The 27,048-nt window shown below is 41.1% G+C and overlaps 1 protein-coding gene across 1 annotated transcript in view; it reads right to left on the bottom strand.

The window, feature by feature from the left end:
• TPH2 (tryptophan hydroxylase 2) overlaps positions 1-25,468 on the bottom strand; it is a gene marked incomplete at its 3' end in the record, with an annotated part of 49,640 nt that extends 24,172 nt beyond the window's left edge. The window contains exons 1-8 of the mRNA XM_082003704.1: positions 25,285-25,468; positions 21,914-22,066; positions 19,964-20,147; positions 19,755-19,855; positions 15,909-15,976; positions 11,284-11,480; positions 9,380-9,515; positions 3,854-3,980 (exon numbers count right to left, since the gene is read on the bottom strand). Coding sequence (XP_081859830.1) covers positions 3,854-3,980; positions 9,380-9,515; positions 11,284-11,480; positions 15,909-15,976; positions 19,755-19,855; positions 19,964-20,147; positions 21,914-22,066; positions 25,285-25,389 — 1,071 coding nt within the window. The 5' untranslated portion in view covers positions 25,390-25,468. The remainder of the gene's footprint in view (positions 1-3,853; positions 3,981-9,379; positions 9,516-11,283; positions 11,481-15,908; positions 15,977-19,754; positions 19,856-19,963; positions 20,148-21,913; positions 22,067-25,284) is intronic.
• Between the last annotated feature and the right edge of the window lie 1,580 nt (positions 25,469-27,048).

Genomic DNA, 27,048 nt, shown 5'->3' with positions numbered 1-27,048 from the left:
CCAGACAAGGTAAAACATTTAGATTCATAACAAGCCTGAAATGCATTTACAAGATCTCATCACACATAATTCCTTCAATTTCATAAGCAACTCACTATTGTGGTTTTCTGCTTAATAAAGGCTAGAAAAAACAAGAGAAATTTTTTTATTATTACTGTCCAACACTGTTAAAATACCAGAAAAAAAATCAAGAAAGATTAAAAGGTGACCACAAACCACAAACACTCTGCTAACCTCCTCTTTTCTGAGCCACCACCAGTTAACGTGCCCCCCCCGAATTTCATATACACAAATACATCCTATACATACTGCATCACGAAGGGGTAGGTAACATGAGTTGCACTGAAACAACTCTGCAGGAGCTGGGAGTCATTTCTGTCATTAGCAAGAGAGACAGGATCCTGCTTATCAACTTACAGTTTTACAAAGACAGCTGCACTCTAGCTCCCAAGTCCACAAATGACAAGGTAATAAAGGTAAACCGAGGTATATTTTTTGTACAATTTTCCTGGCAAAACCTTATGTTATGTGCTGTTAAATGTGTTGTAAATGATATATTGTATAAATTAATTGAAACACCTCATGTCAAGTCCTCTCTACAGCTTAAGGTTTGATAGGTAGGCAGAAAAGAGAGTCTTTGTTTATTTTTGTACTATGTGAAATTAGAAAGACCAGGCATGCTTGAAAAATTAACTCAAAAGCATTTTTAGAAAGTCACACAGGGTAGCACAAGACGTTAGTGATGATGATGATAATAATTAGCACGCAGACATGCATCACCAATATTGTATTTCCCCAACGAGGAACCACATTATATAGTGATACATATTGTGCTACAAGCAAAAAGTGGATTGTGCAAATATTTTGTTTTGTTTCAGTAATGTATCTCTGAGTCACTTGTTTTTTGTGTCTTCCTTCTTTCCTACTTTCTTAAAACACTGTAAAGAAAACTGTATCTTTCAAAAAAACACTGCAAAGATGGTTGCTTGGCTCTTTCAATATTCTACTTCCCATGGTAAGAATGCTTACTTTTAAAAAGGAGTAGAAGCCATTCCTTTCTCCTTACCCCAATCTGACTACCAGAATCAAACAAGAGGATGAGGGGTACTCCCATCTTTCCTTTTCATCCCTCTTACCCTGCAGCCGTCCTTCCCCTTCCAGCCAGCCAGCACCAGGGCCTCTGCAATGCTCTCCCATTTAATCCCTGCCCTCAGTGGGGCTGTACAGATGTGACTAATTGTAATTTAGCAAACAATTCTAGTCTGCCCAGGGACCAGGCTGCAGCTTGCTCTACATCCACTGTGTCAGCTCTGCAGGGACAAAAACATCTGCATGTTTCCTTTGCAGTTCAGGACTGACGGGGCACAAGGAGCAGATCTATCAAGGCTGATACGTGGTGGCTTTTGAAAGCAGAATGGAGCGAAAGATGACGGAATCACCTGTAATAATTCTTCTCTTTCTGTCTGAATTCCTAAGAGGTGTTTTCCTCTCTTCCTAAAGCCATTGTCCTCTCTGTAATGGCTCAGCTGTTAATGTCACTATCTTTTGAAATAGGTCATGCTAATGGCAAGCTTGCTTTGGGCATATTGCTTCAAGCTCATTAATATGCATGTTCTCTCTCCGGTCATTTGTTTCTCTATTTACTTTGAAGTTGCCTCACTGGAACCTGCACTGCTTTTCTGTGTTAAGACTCTTGGCTGGTATTTCTCAGCTTGCTGCCTCTCTGGTTGTTATCTAGGATGGAAATGGGACCGAATGTTGCAAAAGTCAGTTAATAGCACCTCAGGTGACATTTGGTGCTTAGCTGAATTAATTTCTTGGCCTCCTCACTCTCACTGCTGGGAGATGTTCTTTCTACTTGCTCTCAAGTCGACTCTTTACATTGCTAATTTTAGGGCAAGTAACATCTCTGTATTTGTCAAGCACCTGCCCCAGGGGAGTACAGCCCCCCCATTGTGCTTCTACAAAAAATAACACCACCTGGGTTACCTTAAGTGTCTCTGTAAATGTCTCTTCCACCTGAAAGAGCTACTTCCAGCATGGGAGGAGAAATCAACTTTGACTCAGATATCAACTTCTCAGTGTGATAAGGGAAAGTGATTCAGCTGCCTTCTTTTATTTTTGGCTTTGTGAATCAGGAGCAGCTCATTGTTTGGATGACATAATCAGTCATAACTGGGAACTTGTGTGAGAGGGAGGAGTAAAAACCTTTATGTAATATTCAGAGGTCACTTTATATTAATAATTCTCCCCAAACAGATCAGTCCCAACATTGACGTCTGCAACAAGGCCATGATACCCAGGGTTATTTTGGGGTGAAAGACTTGGACATACTATTTTCCTCAGAGTACCTATAGGGACAGCCAGTTAGGCAGTTTCTCTTGAGGCTTCAGGTTGTGACAAGGTAGGTCTGCTTCTTACTAAATCCTTTCCTTGCAAATGTGCAAACAGACACACAACTTCCATGATTCCTCCATACAAACAACAGTTTCTTCTCAGCAAATACCCATTAGAAAACCACGGAACACACCCTACAGCATGTGAGAGGAATTGGCCATGAGAAGATATTGAGCCTGTCTAACTAAGGAGTGAGGCCCATTTGATTAAATAGATTTGGTGGTCACTTCTGGAGAGCTATAGGAGAAAAAGCTAACAAATGGCTACAATCTCCTTTTTCAGCAGGTGGGACTCTGAGCCAGTGCATCGAAACTATTACAGTGTAACTGAATCTGGTTTGAATCCGCCTTCAACACTATGTCCAAATTATTTCCAACGCTTTAAATACCCACTGCACTTCTCATGTAGAAAAGCAGTAGTATGCTGGACAAGATTTAAAGTAACCAATTCTTTTGCTGATTGTCACAGAGTTTTTCATGAGATAGATAAAATATTTAAATATGGAGTTGTTTTTTAATACAATATAGTTAATTATTTGCGGCATTAGTTTTAACAGGAACCACAAAAGGAAGCATACAGTAAGTTAAAACAACAGAGCAAGTGGTACAGGACAGGGGTCACCATCCTATGTCATGATGCAAAGGGCTGCATACAAGTTATTTGGAAATGGCAATACAGCAGGGCTGAAAGGTGGGCAGGAGCTGAGAGTCCTGGCAACTTGACAGGGCCCTTCAGTGCAACCTGAGTGTCCCTCACACAAGGGCCAGGAAGGCTCAAGATGAGTCCTTAATAGTGTCTAACGTCTTTAACACGCAGCCTCTTCCAGTTCACACTACCTACTGGCCTGTGCCTCATTTGATGCAACATAAAATCCATCTCACAGCCACTGGTTGAGGCACTTGACCTAGGTCTAGATCTACTGCTGCACAGCCTTGGCTTAATAACTACATATTCTCCAACAGGAGCACTAGCAAGGATGCAACATCATCTCAAAATCCATCACACACTACAATATAGTGAGCAGCTGCAAGACAGAACAGTGAGTACAGAAATAGCAGTGCTAAGATCCAAAGTGGCCACCTGTGGAGGAGCTAACAGCACAGAGCTAAAAGCAAACACCAAAATGTTGGGGTTTTGGTGTGGGTTTTTTTTTTTTTTCAAAATTACCTTGCTTACCTGTTTTCAGCACCTTCAAGTAGACAAAAATCCATCTCAGCTAGCCCCAAAAATTGGTGGTTATTGCACATAAAAAGTAAAACTGACTACCTGAAGACTAGTATGTTCAGCTTTGCTCTTATTAAAAACAGTGTAAAAATACCTAAAGCTCTGTGATTGTCACATCATAGTCATCTGCAACCTGAAAATGCAGCCAGCTCTAATAAGACAATGCACATCACTTCATCAACTGAAGAGGAGGACAGATGAGAGAGCATGTCACAAAAAGATTTTGACTCACAGTGGCTAATTTCTGAACATCTTCATCAGATGCTCCCAGTGAAGCAAGTCCTATCTCTTGTGAAAACTGTGCAAACTTGGGATCAGCAAGTAGAGGCACATGTCCCAGGAGCTCATGACACGTATCCCTAAGGGAATGGAAATTAAAAGAGAGTCATTACAGAAATTAATTCCATAATCATTCCATAATTAATTTAACATAAGCCATTTTATATGAGTCTGACCTCTACTTTAAAAGTCTTACCATGAACCATGTTTTTTACAGAATAGTTGTTCTTCCCTGTGTATGGTTCTGTAGAAACACACAGGTTTGCTTCTATTAAATGGGTTACATGTCATTTAACCCCACCTGTTCTGTGATTTCTCCATCATTTCCAGATTGAGTGGGAGGGCCTGATCACTGCTGTGTTCCAGGCTTAGTAGAATGAAGACTGAACTGCCCAAAGGGAAGCCAGATGTCTCACAAGTACAGTTTTCAGCATTTCTTTCCCCATTAGTCAAGTTCAAAATCCGACATGTTCCCTCTTCCTCTTCTCCATTCCCATTTCTGCACCTAGGTACAGCTCCACAACCAAACATTTTGCCACTTGCCACGAGAAATTCAGGGCAATATTTACAAAGGTCTCTGTGTGCTTAATTTCTCATTTAGTCCTGACTTCCTACTGCATTTTCTGAGTACTTTTGTTACACGGTCAACTTTTCACCAAGAAGATTTCAGAAAAAGCAGAGAACCCAAATCATTTTAGAAAGAACTACTGTCCACACCTGTAAGTGTATTATTAGTCACAACAAAGTGCAGATATAAGTGTATCAAAAAGTGCTAACCAACCTAACGAAAGTGCACATGCATCACCTCCAAAAGCTCTCAAACAATTCTGAAAGTTTTGGTGCATTTGTTCACGTAAAATAATGGACTTTGTAGTAAAGTTCACTTTAAAAATTGGATCTGACATTTCCTTTGCTTTTGTCTCTTCAAAGACATTTCTCTTTTTTTTTTTCCCCTAAGCTGTAAACAAATGTTTTAAAAGCAGGGAGAAAACATCAAGTTTTCTGCCTTCCATCCAAAATCATCCAATTTGTCTTTTATAAACTATTTTTGTTTGAAAAGACACAGAACCTGACATTTCAGATAAATCATGAACAGAAAAACAACCCTCTATATAATTTAAAGTCTCCTTACTCAGTACTCTTCACCAAGAAGTCTGTGGCAACTGTGTCTAGGTAGATAGTAGTTCCTGAATGCATGCAAATGAAGTTTAGCATTTTTGGCATTCCTAGTTTGCCTCACCAAAAGCTTATCAAGTATAGTTCCAGTATTGGAGGGTTACCTACAAGTCTCTCTTCTCAGCCCAGATGGCCTCGCTGACAGACGCTTACCAACATTTGCTCATGTTACTACAGTCACAGTTTTTGGTGAGACAAGAACTGCTTTGAAGTTGTGCATGACAAGTTTAAGCCAAGCTCATATATGGAGTAATTCACTCAACAGTACAGAGGAATCACCCAATCTCACTTCTCTTCCTTCCTAGACATATGTATTTCCTAAAGAAGCAGGGGAGGTAAACAAATACTCTTTCGCCTGACATGATAAAATGAACATGGTCCATGGACATCGACTAGAGATTCAGTGGTAGCAATATAGGCTGAGTGGTCAAGCTTACTGTGCGCCAATATTTTCAGTCAAGACCCATGAAACATGTTTGATATGTACAGCTGGCTAGGAACAGTATCAGACATCATACTTAAATAAGGAAAATTGTTTGCATTTGTTTTTCACTGCCTGGTAAAGCTTGTCCTTCTCCCTGAAAGTCCGATTTTTCCTGCCTTGTTTCTACATCATTGCATGTCCTTTCAAAGCCTGGGAAATACCCAATTTCTTCAAAAGTGGCCAGTAAGAAGGCTTTTCTTTTATGATCTCCACATCCCTTTGGTGATGCTCTGAGTCTCGCAAGATGGTCAAAGTTGGCTACCACAAGACCTGAAGCTTAATACTACTCCATTCCTTACTGGAGCTCAGACTTGAAAAATTGGCTGGCTTCTGCATGGTATCCATCTCTTTGTTCAGGAGGTGGTTTGAATCACTTGAGTAGATAACCATCAAAGGTGAATGACCCTTCTTTATTTATTCAGTTCCAGTCACAATTTCTTCTGTCATCTCCTGAAAGGTTTAGCTTGCTAATGATACAAAGGACAGCAGGTAAATGGAGTTTGCAGGCTGGTGGATATACCCAGAAAATTCCCAGTACCAAACAATTCACTAGAGGAACCTGACTCCTCCAGCCGTCACCTTTCAACACAGAAATGGGCTACAAAGCCCATTCTCTGGAAGTCCAGAGTTCTAACTCCACGTTCCATCTTCACTAGAGAAATCAAAACTGATTGCTGAGAACTTCACCTATGCTTCACTGCATCAATCCAGATATATTTAATGTAACTTCATATCAGTAGTTCAAATAGCAAAAACAAAGACAATATAGTGGAACAGGCTTTAAGTTTGTGGCTTCAGGTAAGAACACTTGTCTCCAGGCAGGTTTCTACAGCAGCATTGCCACTATTAGCAGCTGAGTGTCTACAACTCTATTTTCCTGTGCTGAGGTAACAACTCTCAGAAACAAGTAAGTGAAGATGCATTGTTCCCAATTCTGCACTGGGACACAGGCTCTTTGCGTCACTTCCACCCTTGCAGACAAAATGAGAACAGACAAAGCCTAGCCCCATTAACTTGTCTCTCCTGGCAAGGGGAGGAGGATGAGGAGGGAGAAGATATTTCCTTCGTGCCTTTAGCTTGTAGATTCTTCCATTAAAGCTATGCAAAGTAGTATTTTGAATGTGCAGTTATAAAAAGAGCTTGAAACAAAAACATATGAACAAAAAACCCCAAAAAATCAAATCTTCCAAGCAGAACCATGAACCAGCATTTGGGATTGTCATTGGAGTCTCTTAGATTTCCCTGCCAGTCTGGCCCTTTATAGATAGCCTGAACAGTATAATTCTTCACTTAACTACCAAGGCTTGATTCTTTTGTTTTGTTTTATTCAGAAAATAATTAAGTTACTTTAATTTATTCACACACATTGCTCAGAGAAAATAAGATTTTCGTAATGCGCTTTTCACAGCAAAAGATTTTTCTTGGAGTAAATTAGTTAGCAGAGCAGAGGAAATCTATATAGCTCTGTGAACGTAGTAGAAACATAATGAAACTCAGGAAGAACTGTTTTAAAATGCATATAGTAGTGATACAGATCAACCCAAATGAACTCTCTAATTTGTATCTAGCTCTATAGCCTGGGTGTTAAATCTGATGGAAAGCCCACTGAAGTCAAAGGGAGTCTTTTTACCAGGTTTATATCATTGAAATGCAACATTCACCAAGCCAGGGACCCACAGCAAACCTCATTATGGCCCCATATATCAACCAGCAGATCTCAGAGCATTGCAGCTACTCCGGAAGATGAAGAGCTGTCCCCACTCAAGTCAGTTTAGTTTTTCTGCTGATTACAAAAACATCAAGATTTCACTGTTCCTTTCTGGTAACACTTACTATATGCTCTATCTTATGAAAAAAATTTAACACATTTTAAAAGGGATGTCTGCACAAGTAGGTCTGCAGGAAGAGAATAACATCATTTGAAAATGACAACTTAATTCCTCTGTTAGTCATATGTAGAGCTCTTACGACCATAACATGGATTTTTAAGTTCAGCCCGAATAAGAGATCAAGATCTTCATTCTAATTGAACTAGTATTACTACATAGTGACTTTGCAGACACCATGACAAGAGTGGTTACAAAAAGTAGTTTGCTGTTACTACTAAGGATCAGCTATGATACACAGCATAATTCCGAATGTAAGGAGCATCCTGAAAACTATGGGGATCTCAAATATACAAATCAACAAACCAGAGAACATCAGCATATAACATAGACTTACTAAATTGTTTCCTAGAAGACGTTCCTTCCTTTGTTCCTGTTGGAGTTACGTATCTAAATCCCCCATCAACAGATGAAAATGCTCTTCTAGTTTGTATTAAGCTGATAAATGTCATTATTCTTTTGCTGAGCAATGGCAGGCGCTGCAATCTGAGACGTTGGCATCCCACAGGGGAGGAAATCATTGGGGCAAAACCTGGTACTTCCTAAGTATAATTTCTTTTTTTGAAATATCTACAGATATTTTCAGATAGACCAGAAGAGGTCCAGCATCATATATCCAAGCCCTTCTTTCAGGATTTTACATTGTAGCAATTTGCCTACAAATTTAAGAGATTAAAGTTCTAATTACAGAGGTTACAGAAGTGACTGAATTCCTTCACAGATTACCACCTTTTTCCCAAAAAAATACACACACAAAACTTAGCCTTAGAGCATTTTAGCCAATACTTTGCCCAGTTCACATGCTGAGGAAAAAAGTAGATATGTGTATAACAGCACCACCTGGTGACTTCTGCCAAAATAATGTTAGAGCATTTTTAGGGACAGCTCTATATGAAGTTTGATTAATCCTTTTATATCCAAAAATATTATTCCATGGTTTCAGCAGCCTATTAATGAAATCAAATTTAGGGATGGGTCCAAGTGTTTACAGGACTGGAGTTGAATATATATATATATATATATGTGAACACTTCATGTAAATTTTGGCAAAAATAAAATACACCAAAATAATGCAAGCTGAATAAATAACAGTTACAATTTCATGCTAACCATCTGATGACTGATGCACTGCAAAAATGTCATTGCTGTGGTTGTAAGAGCAGTGGAAGCCTTTGGTGAAACTACCTCCATATTATCTGACATGTATTGTTCTGTTATTACTGCACAGAGCACACAATATATAATACAAGACAAGAACTACAATCGCTTTGATCTTTTTTTTCCCCCACTTCTCATCAAGAGACCAAATGCCAAAATATTTCATCCAAACTTGCAATATTCTGTTTTGGAAAAGCTGTCCTATGAAAGTCATAATTAAAGTGTCTCTTATTTCTATCATGCTCCCTGTAACAGGCTTCATATCTAATACCCTCTCTGAATGACAGAACAGTACCTCATGACTTGCTTGCATTGTGTTATAGGAGAGAAATGAAGTTCAGCTCTGGAGTCTGGCCCAAAAATATAAATGAGGGCACAAGAAGACCAAATTATAATTCTGAAAGCATTTTTTTTCAAGGGATTCAGGGGTTTTTTCCCAACTTTTTTCCTTAGTTGTCCACCAGAAAATAAAATTTTTTATACCTTTTCAAAATGTTTAGTTGAAAACTCCATTTTCTACTGAAAAATAATCCAGATAGAATTTTTTGACCCACCATATAAGTAGCCTAGTCATTTTTAAAAAGTAAAAAGCCCAAAAGCAGCCTTTAAATTAAATTCTGGGTCACCAAAGTGAAGGGTTTTTTCATCAATGGCATAACTAGATTTTTACCATGGTGGGAGGGTTCTTCTTTTCACTCTTGACAAATTCAACTGGGTCTTTTAAGAAACCAGTGATCTTATTTTTTTAAGCACTAAAGCAAATGTAGCAACTTACGGTTCTGGTGTGTAGAGGGGATCTGAGCCATGTCGTATGTACTGAGTACAGTGAAAAACTCTATATGCTAAGCCAGCTAAAAAATCTCGGGGAGATAGGTATCCAGCAACTGGTCTCACTGTGAAGCCAGACCTTTCTGAAAGTGAAGGAGATAATAAAAGACTATTATTATATATCCCTATATCCATTTCTGAGGACAGGTAATGATCTGTAGTTAATTATTCTACCAGAAGCATGACACAGAGAATATCTTGGTTTAAGATCACCACACATCGTTTTCACCTATTATGTACAAGAACTATTTTGTGTCACTAGCATATGTTTAATGAAAACAGCTTGAGGTGTTTCAAGGTTCGTTTTAATACCCTTGTCTAGAAAAGATGGTAAGGTACCATAAGTGATGTTCTCAGATCACCAAGTATCTGATTTTCGTGTCTAGTACCAAACAGGAGAGAAGTTTCCAAAACAGAAGATGACCTCTGTAAAATACACTAAAAACTAATGGAATATAATAGGATTAAATCAAATCTGTCCTTATTTTTACAGATAAAACACTGTTTGTGATAGTAAAATATCGACTTTCACAGTTGAGGTCCTTATTTATTTAAGAAAGTGTTCCTTTGTCAAGACTAGTCTCAGTGGGGAATTATTTCAAACTCAGTGACTTTGAAAAGGACTTTTCTCTCCCAAATTCATTCTTTACTCTTTCCAAGTGTTTACAGGCAAATGTTCCAAGTTTTTCTTCAATAGACACTACTGTTGTTATATTTAATCTGAAAATGTATTTCTGAAAGTGTGATGTTTTGAGTTTTTAGTTAGGGAGAAAGAACCTGTACACTTTGGCATCATGCCTTAGAGACCATAACACAACAAATGAGAGACCCAGAAGGACACAACCAAATTCAAAGAGTTTCTAGTAACTGCAGGTGTTTTACAAACAAGAGTTACAGATGAAGCAGGGACTGGGGAAAGTAAGCCTTTCATTACAAATTTTGTATTTCTCTTAGTTAAAAATTTTCCATGCACATTTGGGACAAAACATTTTGCTATTTTTTCTCATAACATTTTTTTCCAAATAGCTGAATTTTTATAATATTTTGTTCCTGAGCTCCAGAAGCTCCTGAGCAAGAGGATTAAGGAACAAGTATATGTATCTGAAGAGACCCCTGAGGAGAAGAGAAATTTTAAGTGAACATTTTGGCAGCTTTTCCTCTAGGTTAAAAACTGGAGGTTCACGTCTGCCACTTCTCCTTCCATATGGGATACACTTCCACGAGAGATGGAAAAAAAAGGGTATTTTCAAACTTAGATATGTAATAACCTGATCCTTTAAAAAATGACATGAAAGAGAAGTACCGGATTACCTATGGAGTTCCACTGAGTTTTTTCAACATACAAATACAATGACTAGCTTCATGAGGTCTTGGGCACTCAGGAAAGCCTCATATTCATCAAGCTGTACAACATGCCAAACCTGCTCTCCTCTTCAAATTCAGTTATCGTGGCATTTTATTCCCTTTTTTACCTGCCTGGATATCTGGGAGATATCCACTGCCGTTATCAGCACACCCACCCTGTGGGAATGAGACGAGCAGAGCTAACTCTGCTCTTTCCTTTGATTGTACCAAAGGAATTTTCTCCCTGTGCAAGATAACATCATGTGATACGTGTTCAGCTGTTTAATTCCTCTCAGCTTCATACCTGCAGGTACACATATATACAACTGCCTTGACTCAACATACTCTCTGCCATGGAGAATGTCAAAAACAGAATACTTCAGACTAAGCCGAAGTCCACTGACAAAGCTGGAAGTCTTTTCATTCAATGTGCTTTGTATTTTGTACTAACAGAAAAGAGTGTTTTCATGAAACTGTATCTATTGACAAACCAAATATGAACCTTACCTTTAAGAAAAATAGAAACATCTTCCAGTTGAGGCACATTATCTTCTCTGTATCCACAGTATTTGGTCAGCAGAGGAAAGTTTTTTAAATATTCACGACAAGCGTGGGTGGGATAGAGTTTACTGAGTTCCCTAAATACCACCCCCCATGTTTTAATTTCTTCAGCTGTGTATTCCACTCTGGGAATGGGTTGACCACTGTAAAAAAGTAAAATAATACAAAATACATTTGAATACAACCAGATTCAATTCCGTCTAACTTGTAGACTCAGTAAGACCATCAGCAGACTGCATGCTCTATGCATTCTTTAAAATACATAATAGTCACACAGCATCATTACCTAGCATTTTACAAAGTGAAGATTAGGTAACTACACCCATGTTTAGAAATGTGTGGATCGAATTTAAAAATACATATTTATTAGATTGTTGCTTACATGTGCAGATATGCTTGGAACCCCAAATTCATGCAGGACTACATCATGAGGAATCTCACCTCAGAGCCAATGGCCTAGCATAGGTGAAACTAAGCTTCTAAACAAATCTCTTTGGGTTCTTTTTATCCTTCTGTGCAGGAGGAGTTCCCCTGCCTTCTTCCCCTTACACAAATGCACAGAAATTGCAATGCAGGAGCCTTCCAGGGTACCTGCTAATCTGTCTCTGACATCCAAGATTTGCCTTGAGTGGTTAAAGCTAATTCAAAACTGACTGACAGTGTGAAGAGTACGAAGGGCTCCTTCTAATTTGCACTGCCTTGTATTTAGCTGTAAGGAATTTCCCATGCCATGGTCATGGGCCATCATCTCACATTATGAATTCTGACTAGAAACTTTATAATCTTTCTCTGGATTTAATGTTCACAATCTACAATATGTAACCTGTGCAATCTGCTTTCTCCTCAGGTATCCTCTTTTCCCACACTGTAACCAAGTACAGACTGGCAAAGGGATTCTCCGGATCCCCTTCTACCTCATCAGTCCCTACCTCCCACTCCCCTGCCACAGGGCTGGCAACATGGGCACTCTCAGCCCTGTGCTGCAGCTTCCCAGCGTCGCAGACAGCAGCTGAACAGGAGTATCAGGCACGGGGAATCTCACTGCAGCAGCGCTGGGTTTTTGCTGGGGCTTGGCTCTCCGTCTCGACTGTCACTGGGCTCATAATCCTGCCTCCATCATACGCGGTAACAAGGAATGAGCCCTCATGTCGCATGTGATTGCTGCTACGCAGTCCCTACGTGCACAAGAGAAGAGCATCCACCCGACGTGCATTGTGGTTGTCCCCTCATCTTCATTGAAAACTTACTATTTAATCCCCTTGCCTTTCACTATATCAAAGTATTTTGATCCATGGCAGTTATCTGTCAGTCAAAGGCCACTTTGTATGAGGTACTTGTACTTGTTAAGGACTCACTGAACATCCAATACATCTGCTAGTTCCCCTTCAGCCACTCTTTTGCAGACATGACAAGAATTGCAACAAATTTAGTGAAGCATTTCTCATCAATAGAAGCTGCACTGGGTTCGTGCACATTCTGCAGTGGGAGTCAGTCCTTCAGGTCTAGTACCTGTCTTCACTTTTACACTTTATCAGCCTTAAGCTGCCCGCCGGCTCACGGAAAGCATAATACAGATACTCTAAATTGTACCATACATGACAGATACAAGCACGTTGCTACTCCATCCACCTGGGGTTGCCAGAATACTGTGCAGTAGCCTCCTCCCTCTTCCTTAGACTTGACCTCTACTACAGGTCCTGCCAGTACGGGTCAGCATTGGCCCAGCAAAGAGGAAGAAATGTGTGCACCAGTGGAAAAACTCAGGTTTCTATTTAGCCTGTCACTAGAGAAGTATAAACACAATCAAGGATCTGAAGCCTGTTCACTGCTCACTAAAAGGTTTATAACTTAGTTATTCATTCAATTAATTCATTAGTACTGAAGTAAGGTTCACTGAACATTAATTCTTTAATAGGATTTATGCCTGGGAGAACTGATCTTATTTCCAGCTGATCATGATATTGCTTTCTTTATCAAGAGGATCAAGGCAGCCAGACTTGAGGGAGGACCTATGCTGCTCTCACTCAGCTCTGCCAACCCCATTTACCTCACCCTCTTATTCCAATAAGCAAGGCCCACCGTGTACATTTCCATAAATAATGGCAATGGCCAGCCTGCACAGCCAGTTTTCTTGTGGCTGAGAAAGATGACTCTACAAGCAAACCTATCCTGAATTTTTATTTCATCTTATTAAAATAAGGTCTTTCCATTTTGCCATGGTCATGACCTATCAACTCATATTATGAATTCCCTCTTAAACCTCGTATTTTTCCTCCAGATTTAATTTTCTCAACACTGTTAGAATCCCTGATCAGTCTCAAAGGACTAATTAGCAAGATTAACATTTTCACTTTCTTTAGGATAGAAGCTAAGTGAAGGAGGAAGGAATTTTTTTTGATCCGTTTATTTCATACAGCTGATTTTAACTGCTGTGAACATGTTTCCCTTTAACACCCAGCACCAGCAAACACCTGCTCCTGCAAGTTCACTTCTAGTGTTTTTCTCTCTCTCCTTGCTTACAAGAAGCCTCTTTATATTCAACCAAAGCAGATCATGTACCACATAGAAGAGTAGCAATTCATAAAGGAAATGCTGATCAGGGATTTTCAACTCAACATTTTTTTTACAGAGCCAATTCCTTGCAGCCTGTTCTTTGTAGCCAAATCTCTCTGTTATTTTTTTAAGAAAACAAATTTGGGGGTTTTTTTACACTGGAAAATGAAAAGTAGAAATGCACCAAGCCTCAGTAAATGATTATGAAGGTCATTTACCTGGAAGACACTGAGAAGTTCAAGACAATGCTCTGAATTTTTCCCTGAGGGAAACAGTGTTTACAACAGAGCTGTTCTTTTTGTATAAATAAGTAAAGAGACATTAGACCACAGAAGAGGATGTGATGAGACGGCAAGGTAGTGTCAAGGCACCTAAATTAATTCTGAGCTCCCCAACACGGGTACAGCTTAGCTGTAGCAGCACAGAGTCGTCCCTGAGCTGATTTGCCTTTCCTCAGCATGGCTTAGGCTGAACTGCAGGATGCTGAGGGTAAACCTCTCCCAGGGCTGCAACAGACATCCCTGGAGAGAGACTGACTGCACAGCCCAGCAGACATGGCACATCCCTGAGGTTAAGAAAACCACTGCAGGAGACCTGAGGAATATGAATGAGATTTTGCCACATCTTATTAGGTAATTGCCCTAATCACTGGCCTCCCAGCCGTTTTGTGGTCCCTAGCTAAAAATATGTGAAGCAACTTGTCTTCCCTCTGTTGGTAACAACAGGAAGAGTTTGAAATCTTTTGAAGGTTTGAAAAGATCAGTGGAATGAAGGAGTACTTCTGAGCAGTTTTGCTGAAGTACAAGATTTGGCCCCACAAATAACCTCTGGTTTAGGTTGTTTGACTTTTGTAATGCGCCTGCATAAATGATTCTTGAGCCCTCAAAGTCTAAAGAAGGAAAAGATTTTTCCTTTCCTTTACCTGTTTTTCTGGGAATATGCAGGATTACTCTATGTGATTTTTCCGAAAAGACATTTCTCATGGTTTCGGGGCAAAAAAACCCCTTTGTAGTAGAAGGCAAACCACTGCTTAGTGACACAGCAGCACAATCTTTCCAGCACTTAGGAAGCTGAGAGGGAGAAAGGAGGAAAATATTTCGTGCAATTTAGCAGCTGTGAAATGCATGGCACTATTGCTACCATCATGGGTAAATGCAGAACTATCCAAGATTACCTATAGAGCTCTAGGAGCACACACAGTCTGTGTTGTTTTGTTGTGTTTTATATTCTTTCAACAACATAGGTAGAAATCTGAAAGGAGGAAAATGAAAAACCTGAAGAAGTGTGGTAAAATGGAAAAGAACATGAAATTAGTATGTTCTTTCCCTTGAGAATGAGGGCTTAGGCCTGTTGCAAATAAAACCTACAGTATGATTAGAATTACTTGAATGCTTCTGTGACAAGAAAATTGCAACACAGTAGGTATTTGTAGGTAGCACAGAAAGTTTTCTGACTGCCAGGGATGGTAGCAAATTGAAAATACTGACCTGACATGGAAAACAAAAATCAAAATGAGAAAACACATGCAATGTATTTGTGCACAGGCACTAGCTCCACTAACTACAGAAAAATCAGTTGACTGAATTCTGGGAAGTGTTTGCAAAATTGATAAATGGCATTTTGCAGTGTCCACTATAGTAAATACATGAAAAGAAAATAATAATTTTTGTTTTTAGTGAACTTGTCCAACTATGTAGGGATGTTAGATATGTGCGATTCCGCAGTGCATCAGTTTGTCATTAAGACACGCAAGCATTTGTAAAAGAGTTTCTTAAGTTTAAGCAGCTATGAACAGAATGCTGAAGAGAGTTCTTACCTTTCAAATGCTTTACTTGCCTGTATCTGTACTGAAAATGTAACGGGATTTCAAGCATCAGGTTTGTTATTTATAGCCTACACTAAACTAGTCAAAGTTTAAAGGATGACTTTGTCTACTGCTAAACTTCACCTTATAGAATCAAGTAGAGCATGAATTCTAACTAGTCAGCAGCACAGGAAAGAATTATGCCAGTACTTACTATTTATAGCTCATGGCAACATCCACAAAGTACTTTCTTCTCTGTCGATAGACATTGTCTTTAAATCCCTTAAGCAAGGAAGAAGAAAGTAATTTACAATAAGGATAGAAAATTAGCTGTAAGAATTATAAAATAAATCATTGAAGTCTTTATTTAGTACCTAATTATATTGTATTTTAATTCACACTATCTACTGGACTGCAAGAGAAGATAATGATTTCTTCACATTTTTCCCCACCAAAGTCCTACAGGAGTTTTTTCAAGACAGGTTTGTGCATAGGTACATTCATCAACGATGTTGAAAAAAGGAAACCTTTTCCTTGTCATTACATCCCACTCAGGTTTTTCTTAATCTGAATGGACTTCCACACGCAGGCACAAAGCAGAATAATTTACCTATCCTTAATACATCTTTCTTCACTAGAAGAATCAAGGACCCAGCATTCACACACAACTCATTTTGAAGATGCTACTTCAGCAGTTGCCATCTTAACCAACACATTAGGGACTGAACCATCAGCCTCCAGCAGCAAATATGCATATTGCTCCAATCTGAGTTACAGAGGAAGGGCTTTACCTCATGGGCTACAGTAGGCTCATACCTCTTCAATATTAAGGGCAAAAGAGCTATATAACACTGTCGTGGTTTAGCCCCAGCCTTAGCAACAAATAAAAACATCAGTGTGTTATCAATATTATTCTCATACTAAATTTAAAACAGCTATTAGGAAGAAATTTAACTCTATCCCAGCCTAAACCAGGACAAACACATACATACCAGCCAGTTACAGTCCTTTTGAGCTATTCAAAACTAAAACAAGATCTCTTCTATACCTATAAAAGATGTAGACGCTTCAGGTTTTGGACTACAAAAAGTTATCTATTTTCAAGGCAGAACTGCCAACCTCTTGAAGATGAAAAAGGGTAAAGAGTTATCTAAGTTCCCCAGTTAGTAGCCCAGAAAGTGCATTGTTCCCCCTAGTCAGAGTTGAAAAGTAAAATGCATTTTTTCCTTACTGCTCGCATACACAAACGCAAGTCACTGAAGGGAATGAAAAGATAACATTGTTTGATTTGAAATATTTGTATGAGCTTCCAGAAAACTCACAAGACATTTTACTGCCCCATAGCCAAAGCTGTGCTGCTGGGGCAGCATAAGGGAGAATGTGAAAGGACTGCAGGCAACCTTCAAGCCTTCACTCCTACACAGAAAAGCTTTTTGACCGGCAAAAAAGTTGCTGTAATCTGGGGGCATCTCCTTCTCTACTTAATATCTTTTGACAGCAGCACTGAGTTACTCAGCTGCAGACCGTTCAAGAGCTGAAAAGTGATTCAAGACACCACAAGGGATTTAAAAGCTTGCAACGTGTAGTGAAACTGAGACTGAAACCGTTAGCCAATATGGAGTGGGTTAGGGCTATGATGCTGAATTCTATAATAGGGTAATTCTCGTTGGCCCTCTGGCACCTACCCACCACTGCTAAGGAACAGGGCAGGCACCAGAAGTGGGCTTGAAAACCCAGTCACAGATTTTACAGTTTTTCCCCCCACCTCTAATACATAGCATGCTGCATAGGCTAACAAATGGTGTGTAAATTATGTTTATAAGAGTTCTCCCAAGTGTAAAATATATATTCATATAATGCAAATGTCTTTTTTCATTGTCTGTAAAACTGAAGGCAGGTTTTCAGCAGAGCACTCAAGTATTTAATGAAGGCACTAGCTCAGAACATAAAACAGTATCAAATGGCTTGTCACAGTCATCGACTCAAGGCTAGAATGAGCTGCCACTATAGCCTGTCTGAACCAAATTACTGTTAATGGTTGCAGGTAATCAACAGACTTTTCCGTTCTGAGAAGGTGCGAGGTAAATCCTCATTTGTCATCAAGAAGTACATGGCAGAAACGAGGATCCAGGAATGTGCTCCCCAACTGCGGGCCACAGTGTGGGAAGGGTCCCCACACAGTAGCAGTGGCTGAAAACCAAGCGAGGTGATGATGCTTATCATGGCTGATAACGTGGGCCAGTGACACCAGAGACAGGGAAGTGGGGCTGCCAGGGGACATCATGATGATGTCCGTTTGCTTGTATATGCAGGCATGAGGGTCTGTGCCTAAGCCCCCGCCACGGCACAGCAGCTGTAGGAGCGGTGGAGCGGAAAGGACAGAAGGCAGCGGTCCAAGTGTCGTTTCTGCACTGACATGGAGCCCCAAACCCAGGGCTACCAGGTGTACTTGGCTGCCTCTCCTCAGCCAAGGCAGTCCCCAGGTAGGAGTCTGCACGGGCGCTGTAGTACCGTGGTACAGCACAAACGCATCACTAGAAAATCCCTTACACCAAACTCATCTTTCTGCAGTCACTTACAAACTCTTCAGGGCCATTTTTCATCATCTTGGACAACACCAACAAAAATGTCTGTGACAAGGAGACTATCACCTACAGCTAGGGTTTAATCTAATCCTATTACAAGACAGCCTTAAGGTCAGATACCTGAGTTGGTTACCTACTTCCTTTCAGCTGGAAGTTTCCTACAAAACCATTTCAATCCAGCCTGTTGTTATAGGATCCTAGTTCAGATGGAGTCCACTGTATGGCATCAGGCCACAAGCGGTCAACTTTCACCTAGATACTGATGAACTTACACTGAACTCTTAGTGACATGAGGGAAGGCCCCAAAACCAGTGTGAATCAGAAAGATAAGATAAGATAAGATAGCCACATCCACCAGCAGAAGTTGCCTCCTTGAGAAAAGAAAAAGAACAGCTCATCTGGAGACAGTGAAAGGGTCCAATGAGGAACAAGGAGACCCCAGACCCAAATACTCCAACTGGACCAAACCATCTCATGAGGGGAACTTAGACCTCAAGGGGATAACTGCCCAGAGATTCTTTTGTTCAGGGTCCCTCTCCGGAGGCACCCAGCTCAAGCTGCTCATCACCACTGTACCACCTAATAAATTCATCTGGCGTACGTCATGTGGGAGATTCTGCTTCGGGAAAAATAGGGTCGAGCGTGAGGGAAGAGGAAGCACCCGACAGCGAGTAAGTGAGTGTGTGTGTGTGAGAGAAGTCAAAAGGGGCACCCATCGGCTCACTGGAGTCACCCGCTGCAAAGGGACTTTCAGCCAAGTGGTCCAAAGGTAGAAACTTGGATTCATACCAAGTGAAAATGTTGTACCGCAAATGCTTGCAATCATCTGCCATCTAAATACTCAGAGGTTAAGCGTTTATGGACGTCAGCCAAAAGTAATAAAAAAATAACAAATTTTTTTTTTTTTTTGGCATTTTGCATTGAGCATTGGGCTCTACTGCAGTACAGCTTGCGTGAAAGCAGGCTTGTCTCCTGTCACCAGTGTGAGACACCTTCCCATCTGTTGCATTCATGCAGAAACAGGAACATGTTGCTTTGTTTTATTTTGTAATTATCTCCTGAGTGCCCAAGGAAGTCTTCCTTCATAATTCTTTCTTCTCTGACACCTAGGTTAATATCAACTCTTATCTAAGAGCTCCTTGTGACAGAACCAAGGGTCACATTGATCTAAATTCTTCAGGGTTTGAAACCTTTCTATCATCTTGTTAATTACAAAAAAAGATGTAATGAAAGTAGTACAAAAGGGGCCATAGTTGTTCAAGAGTGAATAAGTCTTCTGGAGGATCTCCTTTTTGGGTGTCCTACTACAGAAAAGAAAAATTAATTCACTGAAACTACTGAAGAGAACTAAATCCCCACCTTCTGAAAACTATATGCTCAAAAAAGTACTCGGAATCAGCAGTCAACAGGCTTTTTAATGGACTAGCAAATAACCTTAACAAATTATCTACAAGACAATTTTATGTTACACTTACAGGGTGATCTGCATCCAGCTCAGACCCATACATCAAAACTCTCTGTGAGCATTTGTCCAATTCAGATATCTTCCTGGGGAACCAAGGGACACATTCGAGATCTGCAGAAGACACAATGTGAGTTGAATGTACTGGAGTGTAAAACTATGGAGATACCGGTGCAAAACATTTGTCAGTGTCTAAACCAAGTGATATAAAAGCAGCCTTGCCTTCTTCATCAGTCCAGATGTTTTCTGGTGGATTGAGAGATACAATATTAGTTTGAAACTTGAGCAACTGGATTAGTTCATTAAATTCTTTCTTACTGCAGTCGCAGTCGACAAAAATTTCCACCTCCGAGCTCCTCCTTTTCGATTTTCGTGATTCAATATGAACCATACTCACATGCTTCTCCTGTGGAAAAATGAAATAATGGATGAAATACAGACATACCAGCTAGAAGGGCAAGACTGATGGCATATTCCTCAGGGAAGTTTTTCCCAGTTATTAAAAGGTGTTTTCATTGAAAACATTTTCATTTTCATTTCACTTTGTATTTACATAATTAGTTAGTGATGCTTAGTAAATACTGAAAGAAAAAACTGTGTACTGAAAGTAAAAATAAAACTATTATATTTAATTTAATAAAATTTAAATTATTTAATTTTATCTACCAAGACAATCTTTTACAGAGGACAGTGTAACATTATAATTTTTTAAAAGAAAAAAAAATCTAATGCAATTTCATATTTACCTTTGCTATAAATATTAAATTTTAATGCAAATTTATTAGACAATGTATAAAATAATAATGTTAATTTAAATAGATTTGAGTGTGCTTCTTTAAATAGATGCTATTAAACATGTACTACTTCATTATCTCTTATGAACACGTGAGGAAGAAAATATTTCTGGATATACATACATAATTCTTTCACTGGCATGCTCCATAAGGTATGTATATGGTGCATCTCCTTAGCTAACCCATTCATGTAACAAATTCACTCTGACCTACCTTAGGTGGAGTAGAGAACAAAACCCTGTGCTCCCCCTCACAGTACTCAAACTGTTAAGTGACTACGCGAATGGGGGTAATATCTCTGCAACATCTTCCAGCCATGTTTTAAGAGACCAGAGTGAATTATATGCCATTCCCAGGAAGGGGGGGAGTTGGTGTGTAAATCCAGGATTTCAGGTATGGATCTATTCAAGCATTTAAGTCAGAGCTGCAGTTAGACACTTCACCCTTGGAGAGAAGTTGCATTGAAAACACGCCTCCTTCTGCAACTCCTATCAGCTCCCTTAGGCTTCCTCTCTTTCCATCTAACACCTTGGTTTCTGGCAGCCTCCCTCCTGGGGGTCTAACTCACCCCTTGTTCCTTGACTGGGGCATCTTGGTATCTACATCAGCCTTGGGAATCTGCTCCCAGAGCCAGCCCCTGTGAGTCAGGATTGGTATTGTGCAGTGCTCCCACACTTAACATGCCTCTGATGGTTTTGCCTTAGAGGTAGGCTCCAAGCCACCTCCTAACTTTCTCTTCACTGCACTGCACAGACTGAACAGCCTAAGACTTCATTATACTGCTTTGCTTTAACTATCTTCAGACATGCCTCCAAGCCCTCTCAATGTATTCATAAGGCCAGCAGACTACCTGCAGTACCAGCAGTCTGACAAAAAACCACCAACTGCATGGGGATCTATATGGGAACCAACACTTCACAATTTATGTTCTAGTTAGACATGTAAGGCCCCGACTCTGCAAGCACTTAAAGGTGCATTTAACTTCATGACCAAACATTGTCCTGCAGCAAGGCTGGCACCACCATCTGACTGTATGTCATTTAGATTCTGAACTGCTCTCTGAAAGTGCCTCCCTTCATTGTAGCTTGCACAAACAACTTCAAATCTAATTTACAGGGTTGACAATCACATGTCAGAAATCTACAGTGAATGGTGTGAAAATGAGTATCACTGTTAAACTTTATTCCAGAAAACCCTTCATAGGCCCAAAATGCTTTTGTTGAATAGCTGATAAAATTTTAAGTTACTTTTATTCAATTCTGCAGAATGTAACTGCACCCTGTTCCTTCCACCGTGGTCCACAAGATTTATACCAACAAACCACCTGACCTTGGTAGCCTTCCTCAGTCCGGTCCGCATAATGATTTGTAAGCTTTACCTGGAAGAGTCGGAGAGCTTTCACCAATCCACCAACTTCATTCTTCAAGGAAAACACCACAGCTGTCTTTCCACCTTCAGAAACAGATTCACTTTTCCCATTTCCCTTATTCCCTTTCTTTTCCTCATTTTTCCCAGAACTCGATCTGTTCAGCTAGAAATGGATAAAGAACAGCATCCTTTCAGATGCAAATGGGCATTTCCTAAAATTAAGTGTTTTTAGGCAAAGAGAATTTTTTATTAGAAAACAGCTGAATGGAACTCATCCAGTCTTAATTTAAAAGGTAATGTATTTACTTGAAACCAGTATCACAGGTCAAACGCTGCTGTTAGAGATGATTGTGTAAGAGGCCAGTCCATTAAAAAAGCATAAAGAACAGTATATGAACGTTTGGGATACAAATACGATGATATTATTAGGGCAACACTATCATTAGGAATAAACATGAAGCAAATGGAGATGGTCTGAATTACTGCAAAGCTTGTGGTGATGCTATTCTAACCTGAATATTGCTGCAAAATTGCAGTGATGCTATCCTAACCTGTACCAGTCAATTTATGGCGATTTAATGGTCTGTATTTTTGTATGAACCATTACATTTAAAACATAAAGTTTGTGTTCTCCGGTGTACCACAATTAATGTTGGCATGTAATGTCATTTTTCCCGAGGAAGCCTCTGTTGATTAGACAAATGACAACAGAAATACAAGTTTAGACTGTACAGCCCATAGAAGGTGAGCTGGCTGAGGAACTCAAAAAAAAATACAGAAAATCACACCATCCTTGGCCACTCCTATATTCTTCTCACAGTTTGGGGGTCAAAGACTGCTTTAAGCCAAACTTCAGCCAGCATTTTCCAAAAAAACATAATTTTATCAGCTTAAATCTTGTTGAGAGGCCAACAGTACAGTTTTTATAGACAATTTTTATAAGATTGACTAATCTCATAAATGAAATCTCCAGTGAGCTCCTAACTGCTTTTTCTAAAACAGTATCATCCATAATACAGTCACCAAAAAAAAAAAAGTAAAGATAGAAATTAAGAATCATATACAACTATTCCACGTGGATTAATTATTTTCTTTGGTAAATTGTAAAGCAGCACAAAAGGAAAATAACTTTTTCAACAGGTCTCACAACACTTGATGACAGCCAAGTTAAATCTGTATTCTTATTTTTTTGCTTACAAGGAGGTTATCCCACTTGCATAATGTCTGTGGACCTGCGTCAATGGACTTTAGCAAAGAGTGTCCCTGCAATTCTAGAAGATTTTACAAGATTTCATCAAGTGCTCTGTGACCCAGCAGAAAATTAGTAAGCTTCAGCCTGATTCCTTTTCAAACTGGATTACATAAAATTATTTTCTTAAAAATGGGTATCGCTGAGAGTGATGAGGTATTTGCATCACATACAACTCTACGCATCCACGTGGTTCATGTCAAATTGGTTCACTTTTTTACCCGATCCCAGTTGACTCTGAAATATCCACTGAACAGAGAGCCCGCAGCTCCCAAGTCAGCTCCCACTGAATCCACTGAGGTTTTTTTTTAAAGGTACAAGAATGCACTGAATTAGAGAGAGGGCTAGTTAAAATGCATCCTCTTACCAAAAGCCACCCTTTAAATAGGTTAAACTAGCCACACCTAAAATACTTACTGGACATGCTAAAAAGTCTCTGTGGTCTTTTCTCATCGTTTATTAGACTACACAGAAGTAATCTGGAAAAGCAATTATGTTTGTGGAATGATATATGAAGGGTTTCAAACATGTTTATTTTTTAGTAATTGAGCTTATATGATTCTGCTCAGTAGGAGGTTCGCTCAGGGATAGTTTAGGAGAAGGTCACTTTTGGTTTAACTCCAATAATATTTGGGATTTGTCTGAGCCCTTTTCACATACATCAAGTACACAACCTCCGCATGAAGTGACAAAGATGCTATTTTTAGAGCATCTGTGATTTTTCACTGTGTGCCGCTTTCTGGAAGCTATGTACTGAGGATCATGTACTCAATTGAGCATCTGAGAATCTCAATACCATTGATTCCTCTGGGAAACGAGAGCACTTGGGATCTTCCATGACTGTCACGGATTCCCTAATATTCCCAAGTGAGCATTACCTGAAGTGATGACTGAAAGTCTCCCTCAAGCATTTGAAAACTAGGTTAGCTAATCGATATGAGCCCAGTAGAAGAGGCTGTGATATTGTAAGAACTCAAATCTTATCAGTCATCCTCATTAGTATACTTCATAATTAAATAACAACTAGCAGATCAACCTTCCTAATGAAAATGAATTATGTGGAGCAAGCGCAAGTACTCAGGAAAAAAAGTCATCAATATCAGAACTCACTGAAGAAAGTAACTCAAATATAAAGACAGTAAAACAAATTTATCCCATTTAATTTAACATTTCCAGTAGAAGCAAAGCATGTACACATAGGAATATTTCACATTTTACCATAAAGACAATAGGCCACTTCACAACTGGTACAAACCGGTACATTCTGTTGGCTCTACTCAAGTGATCGGAATCTTCATGTGTTGCAAAATTTTCTAGGAAGCAAAGTCTTCGTAATCCTAAATATTTCACATATTCAGAGCAGGTTACATTATTGCTACTCACTAACATTCTTTATTCTTATTGAAGTACACCTGTTGAAATACGTTTACTTGTAAGCATGCAGGAGTTTATCCCGTGCTTGAAGTCACCCAACCACCCCCTGCACCCGTGTCACCATCGTACAGAGAACCGCTTCTGCCTCCTGACAGGGTTTGCAACAGGGACGTTGCACATCCTCTGCACGGTGCTCCAGCATGTTCCACCCCAGGCAGAAGCTGGAAAACCTTCAAAGCCAGCCGCTCAGCAACGCAAGTGCCACAGGCACCCACGCAGCGTAAGTGCACGCGAGTTGCCCATCGCCAAAAAGCTGTTAGAGGTCACGCGGTGGGGTTCGCAAGTGCCTGGGACAGGCGCGCGCCGGGCGGCAGGGCTAATCACAGCCTTTCAAAATCCCAGCGTTTTGAAACACCTGAACTGGAGCCCAACGATTTTGTATCACTCCAAAAGCAACAGGGTTAATTTCGGTAGTTCAGCTTGCATTTCTAATGAAGCTTTCACCATTGCTTGAAGGCACATTTCAGGCAGCGTTTTGAATGAGGACCGATTAGACCGCAAAGTTAGTTCCACCGTTAACTGCCGAAAAACCCTTCCCCTGACCTTAAAGGTCAGAGGAAGGGGGACGACTCCCTGGCACCGGGCCGCCCGAACCCGACCCACACCTCGCAGCTCCCCCGACGCAGCGGCTCCCCCTCCTGCCCCCGCCGCGGGGGTGAGCCCGGCGGAGAAGCCCCGCTCCCAGCCCCGCCACTTACGGTGAGGCTGCCGCCGGCGGGGCGCTCCTCCGGCAGGGCCGAGTCCAGCGAGAAGCCCCTCCGCGCCCAGTACTTACTGGAGAACATCATCATGGCGGGCTGCATGAGGCCGGCCGGGCGTGGGGCAGCGCCGCGCTCTGCCCGCCCGGCCCCGTGGCGGCTCCTTTTATACGCCCCCGCGGAGACTGATGGAAACCCGATTAGGGGAGACCTGTCGCCGGGTGACGAGAGCCGCCGGCAGATGGACGCCCACGGTCTCCGCTTACCTCAGCCGCCGCCGCGCAGCGCCGGGGCGGGACGGGAGGGGACGGGGAGCGGTGTCGCCTCCGGGCGCTGCCCAGCCCCGGCAGGAGCCCGCCAGGGCCAGGAGGGCTGCGGGCGCCCCGGGGGAGCCGTGCCGACCGCAAGCCCGCAGGCCCCAGGTGCGGGGCGGCTGCCCCCCGCCCGCCCTCGGGGGACGACACCGCCTGCACCCATCTTCGCCTCAGGCCGCCGCTCGCCTCGGCCCCGCGGCGGGCCAGGCCCCGCGCCGGCGGCGGTCACCCGGCCCGGCCGCCTGCCTCGGGCAGGGAAACACGTCTTCGGCTTTCAACCCACGCCGGGAAGCCGAAGCAGCCTGTCCTCGCCCCCCACCGCGGGCAGGGCGGGCGGCAGGGCAGGGCTTTACAGGCCAGCGGCACGCTGCCCGAGGCCCCGGGGCTCTGGGTGGAGGACTAGGCCCAGCGGGGACACGGGGACAGCATTGCCGAAGGAGAGTAGGGGCTGAGTATCTACACAGAAGAGTCGCGCTGAGACTGATGTGGGACGTTCTTTGGTGTAGAAACTCGTCTCTCTCCCTTTCGTCGGGCACTGCTCTGAAAAACACAGGCTGGTTCAGAGAAGGTACATTAAGATACCTTGTAATGAAAGACTTAACATGGCCAATATATTGAAGGGTGATGGGTGACATGCAAAGAGTACTTCCACCGAAAAAGAATGCTTAACTGGAGAAAGCTTTTTAGTCGAGGCAGCAGTGGCTGTGGTTTCTGCCTGAGCTGTGTAAGGGCCAGACTCCAAACATAAGACTCTCTTCTAACCACAACATCAAAAAAGCAATTAATCACCAACAAAGGTAAAACAACCCCGAACAGATCCTGGAGGTCTTTTATATTTATATGGATGTGACAACTTCACTTGTCTCTGAAATACTTGTGTCTCTGGGGTAAAGATTTATCTAGGTTTTTTAAGAATTTGTTTATTTAATTTCAGACTACTGTTAGCTCAGAAATTTAAAGTGATCAGAAAGCAACTGCTGCAACAGTAACTGGACTGCAGCATTAAGGTAGTGTCTCAGTCTCTCAAATCTACTTGTGAAATTGTTTTAGGATTTTTAATTTCTCTGACACTAACATTCCAAGGTTAAACACTCATTTTGTCATATACCTGTCCCTATAATTTTCCTCCCTTGCTTCTCCCATTTTCCAAACCTTTTCCATGATCTACTTAGAATAAACAGGCTACCTTACAGAGTGTAGGACTGACTGAACAGCACATCTGGATTGGGAGTACTAGTTCAGTAAGTTTCCTTCAAATACATGCACAGTTTTCTGTGTTCCGACGCACCAGGAACGGTGGTGAAAGCGAGGAGACCATCACTGCTTCCCCTGGAAAAGCACCATTGGTGACTTGCCGTGCAGACTCCCCAATCAGGGGCAATCTAGCTGAATGTGACAGCTGGCATCACGTGGCCTTAATTTGGTATACATATGGATGACACAGATTGAG

This window comes from Phaethon aethereus (genome assembly GCF_964289735.1).
Source record: "Phaethon aethereus genome assembly, chromosome: 1".
Lineage (NCBI taxonomy): Eukaryota > Metazoa > Chordata > Aves > Phaethontiformes > Phaethontidae > Phaethon > Phaethon aethereus.
This window is presented reverse-complemented; position numbering and strand designations above follow the sequence as displayed.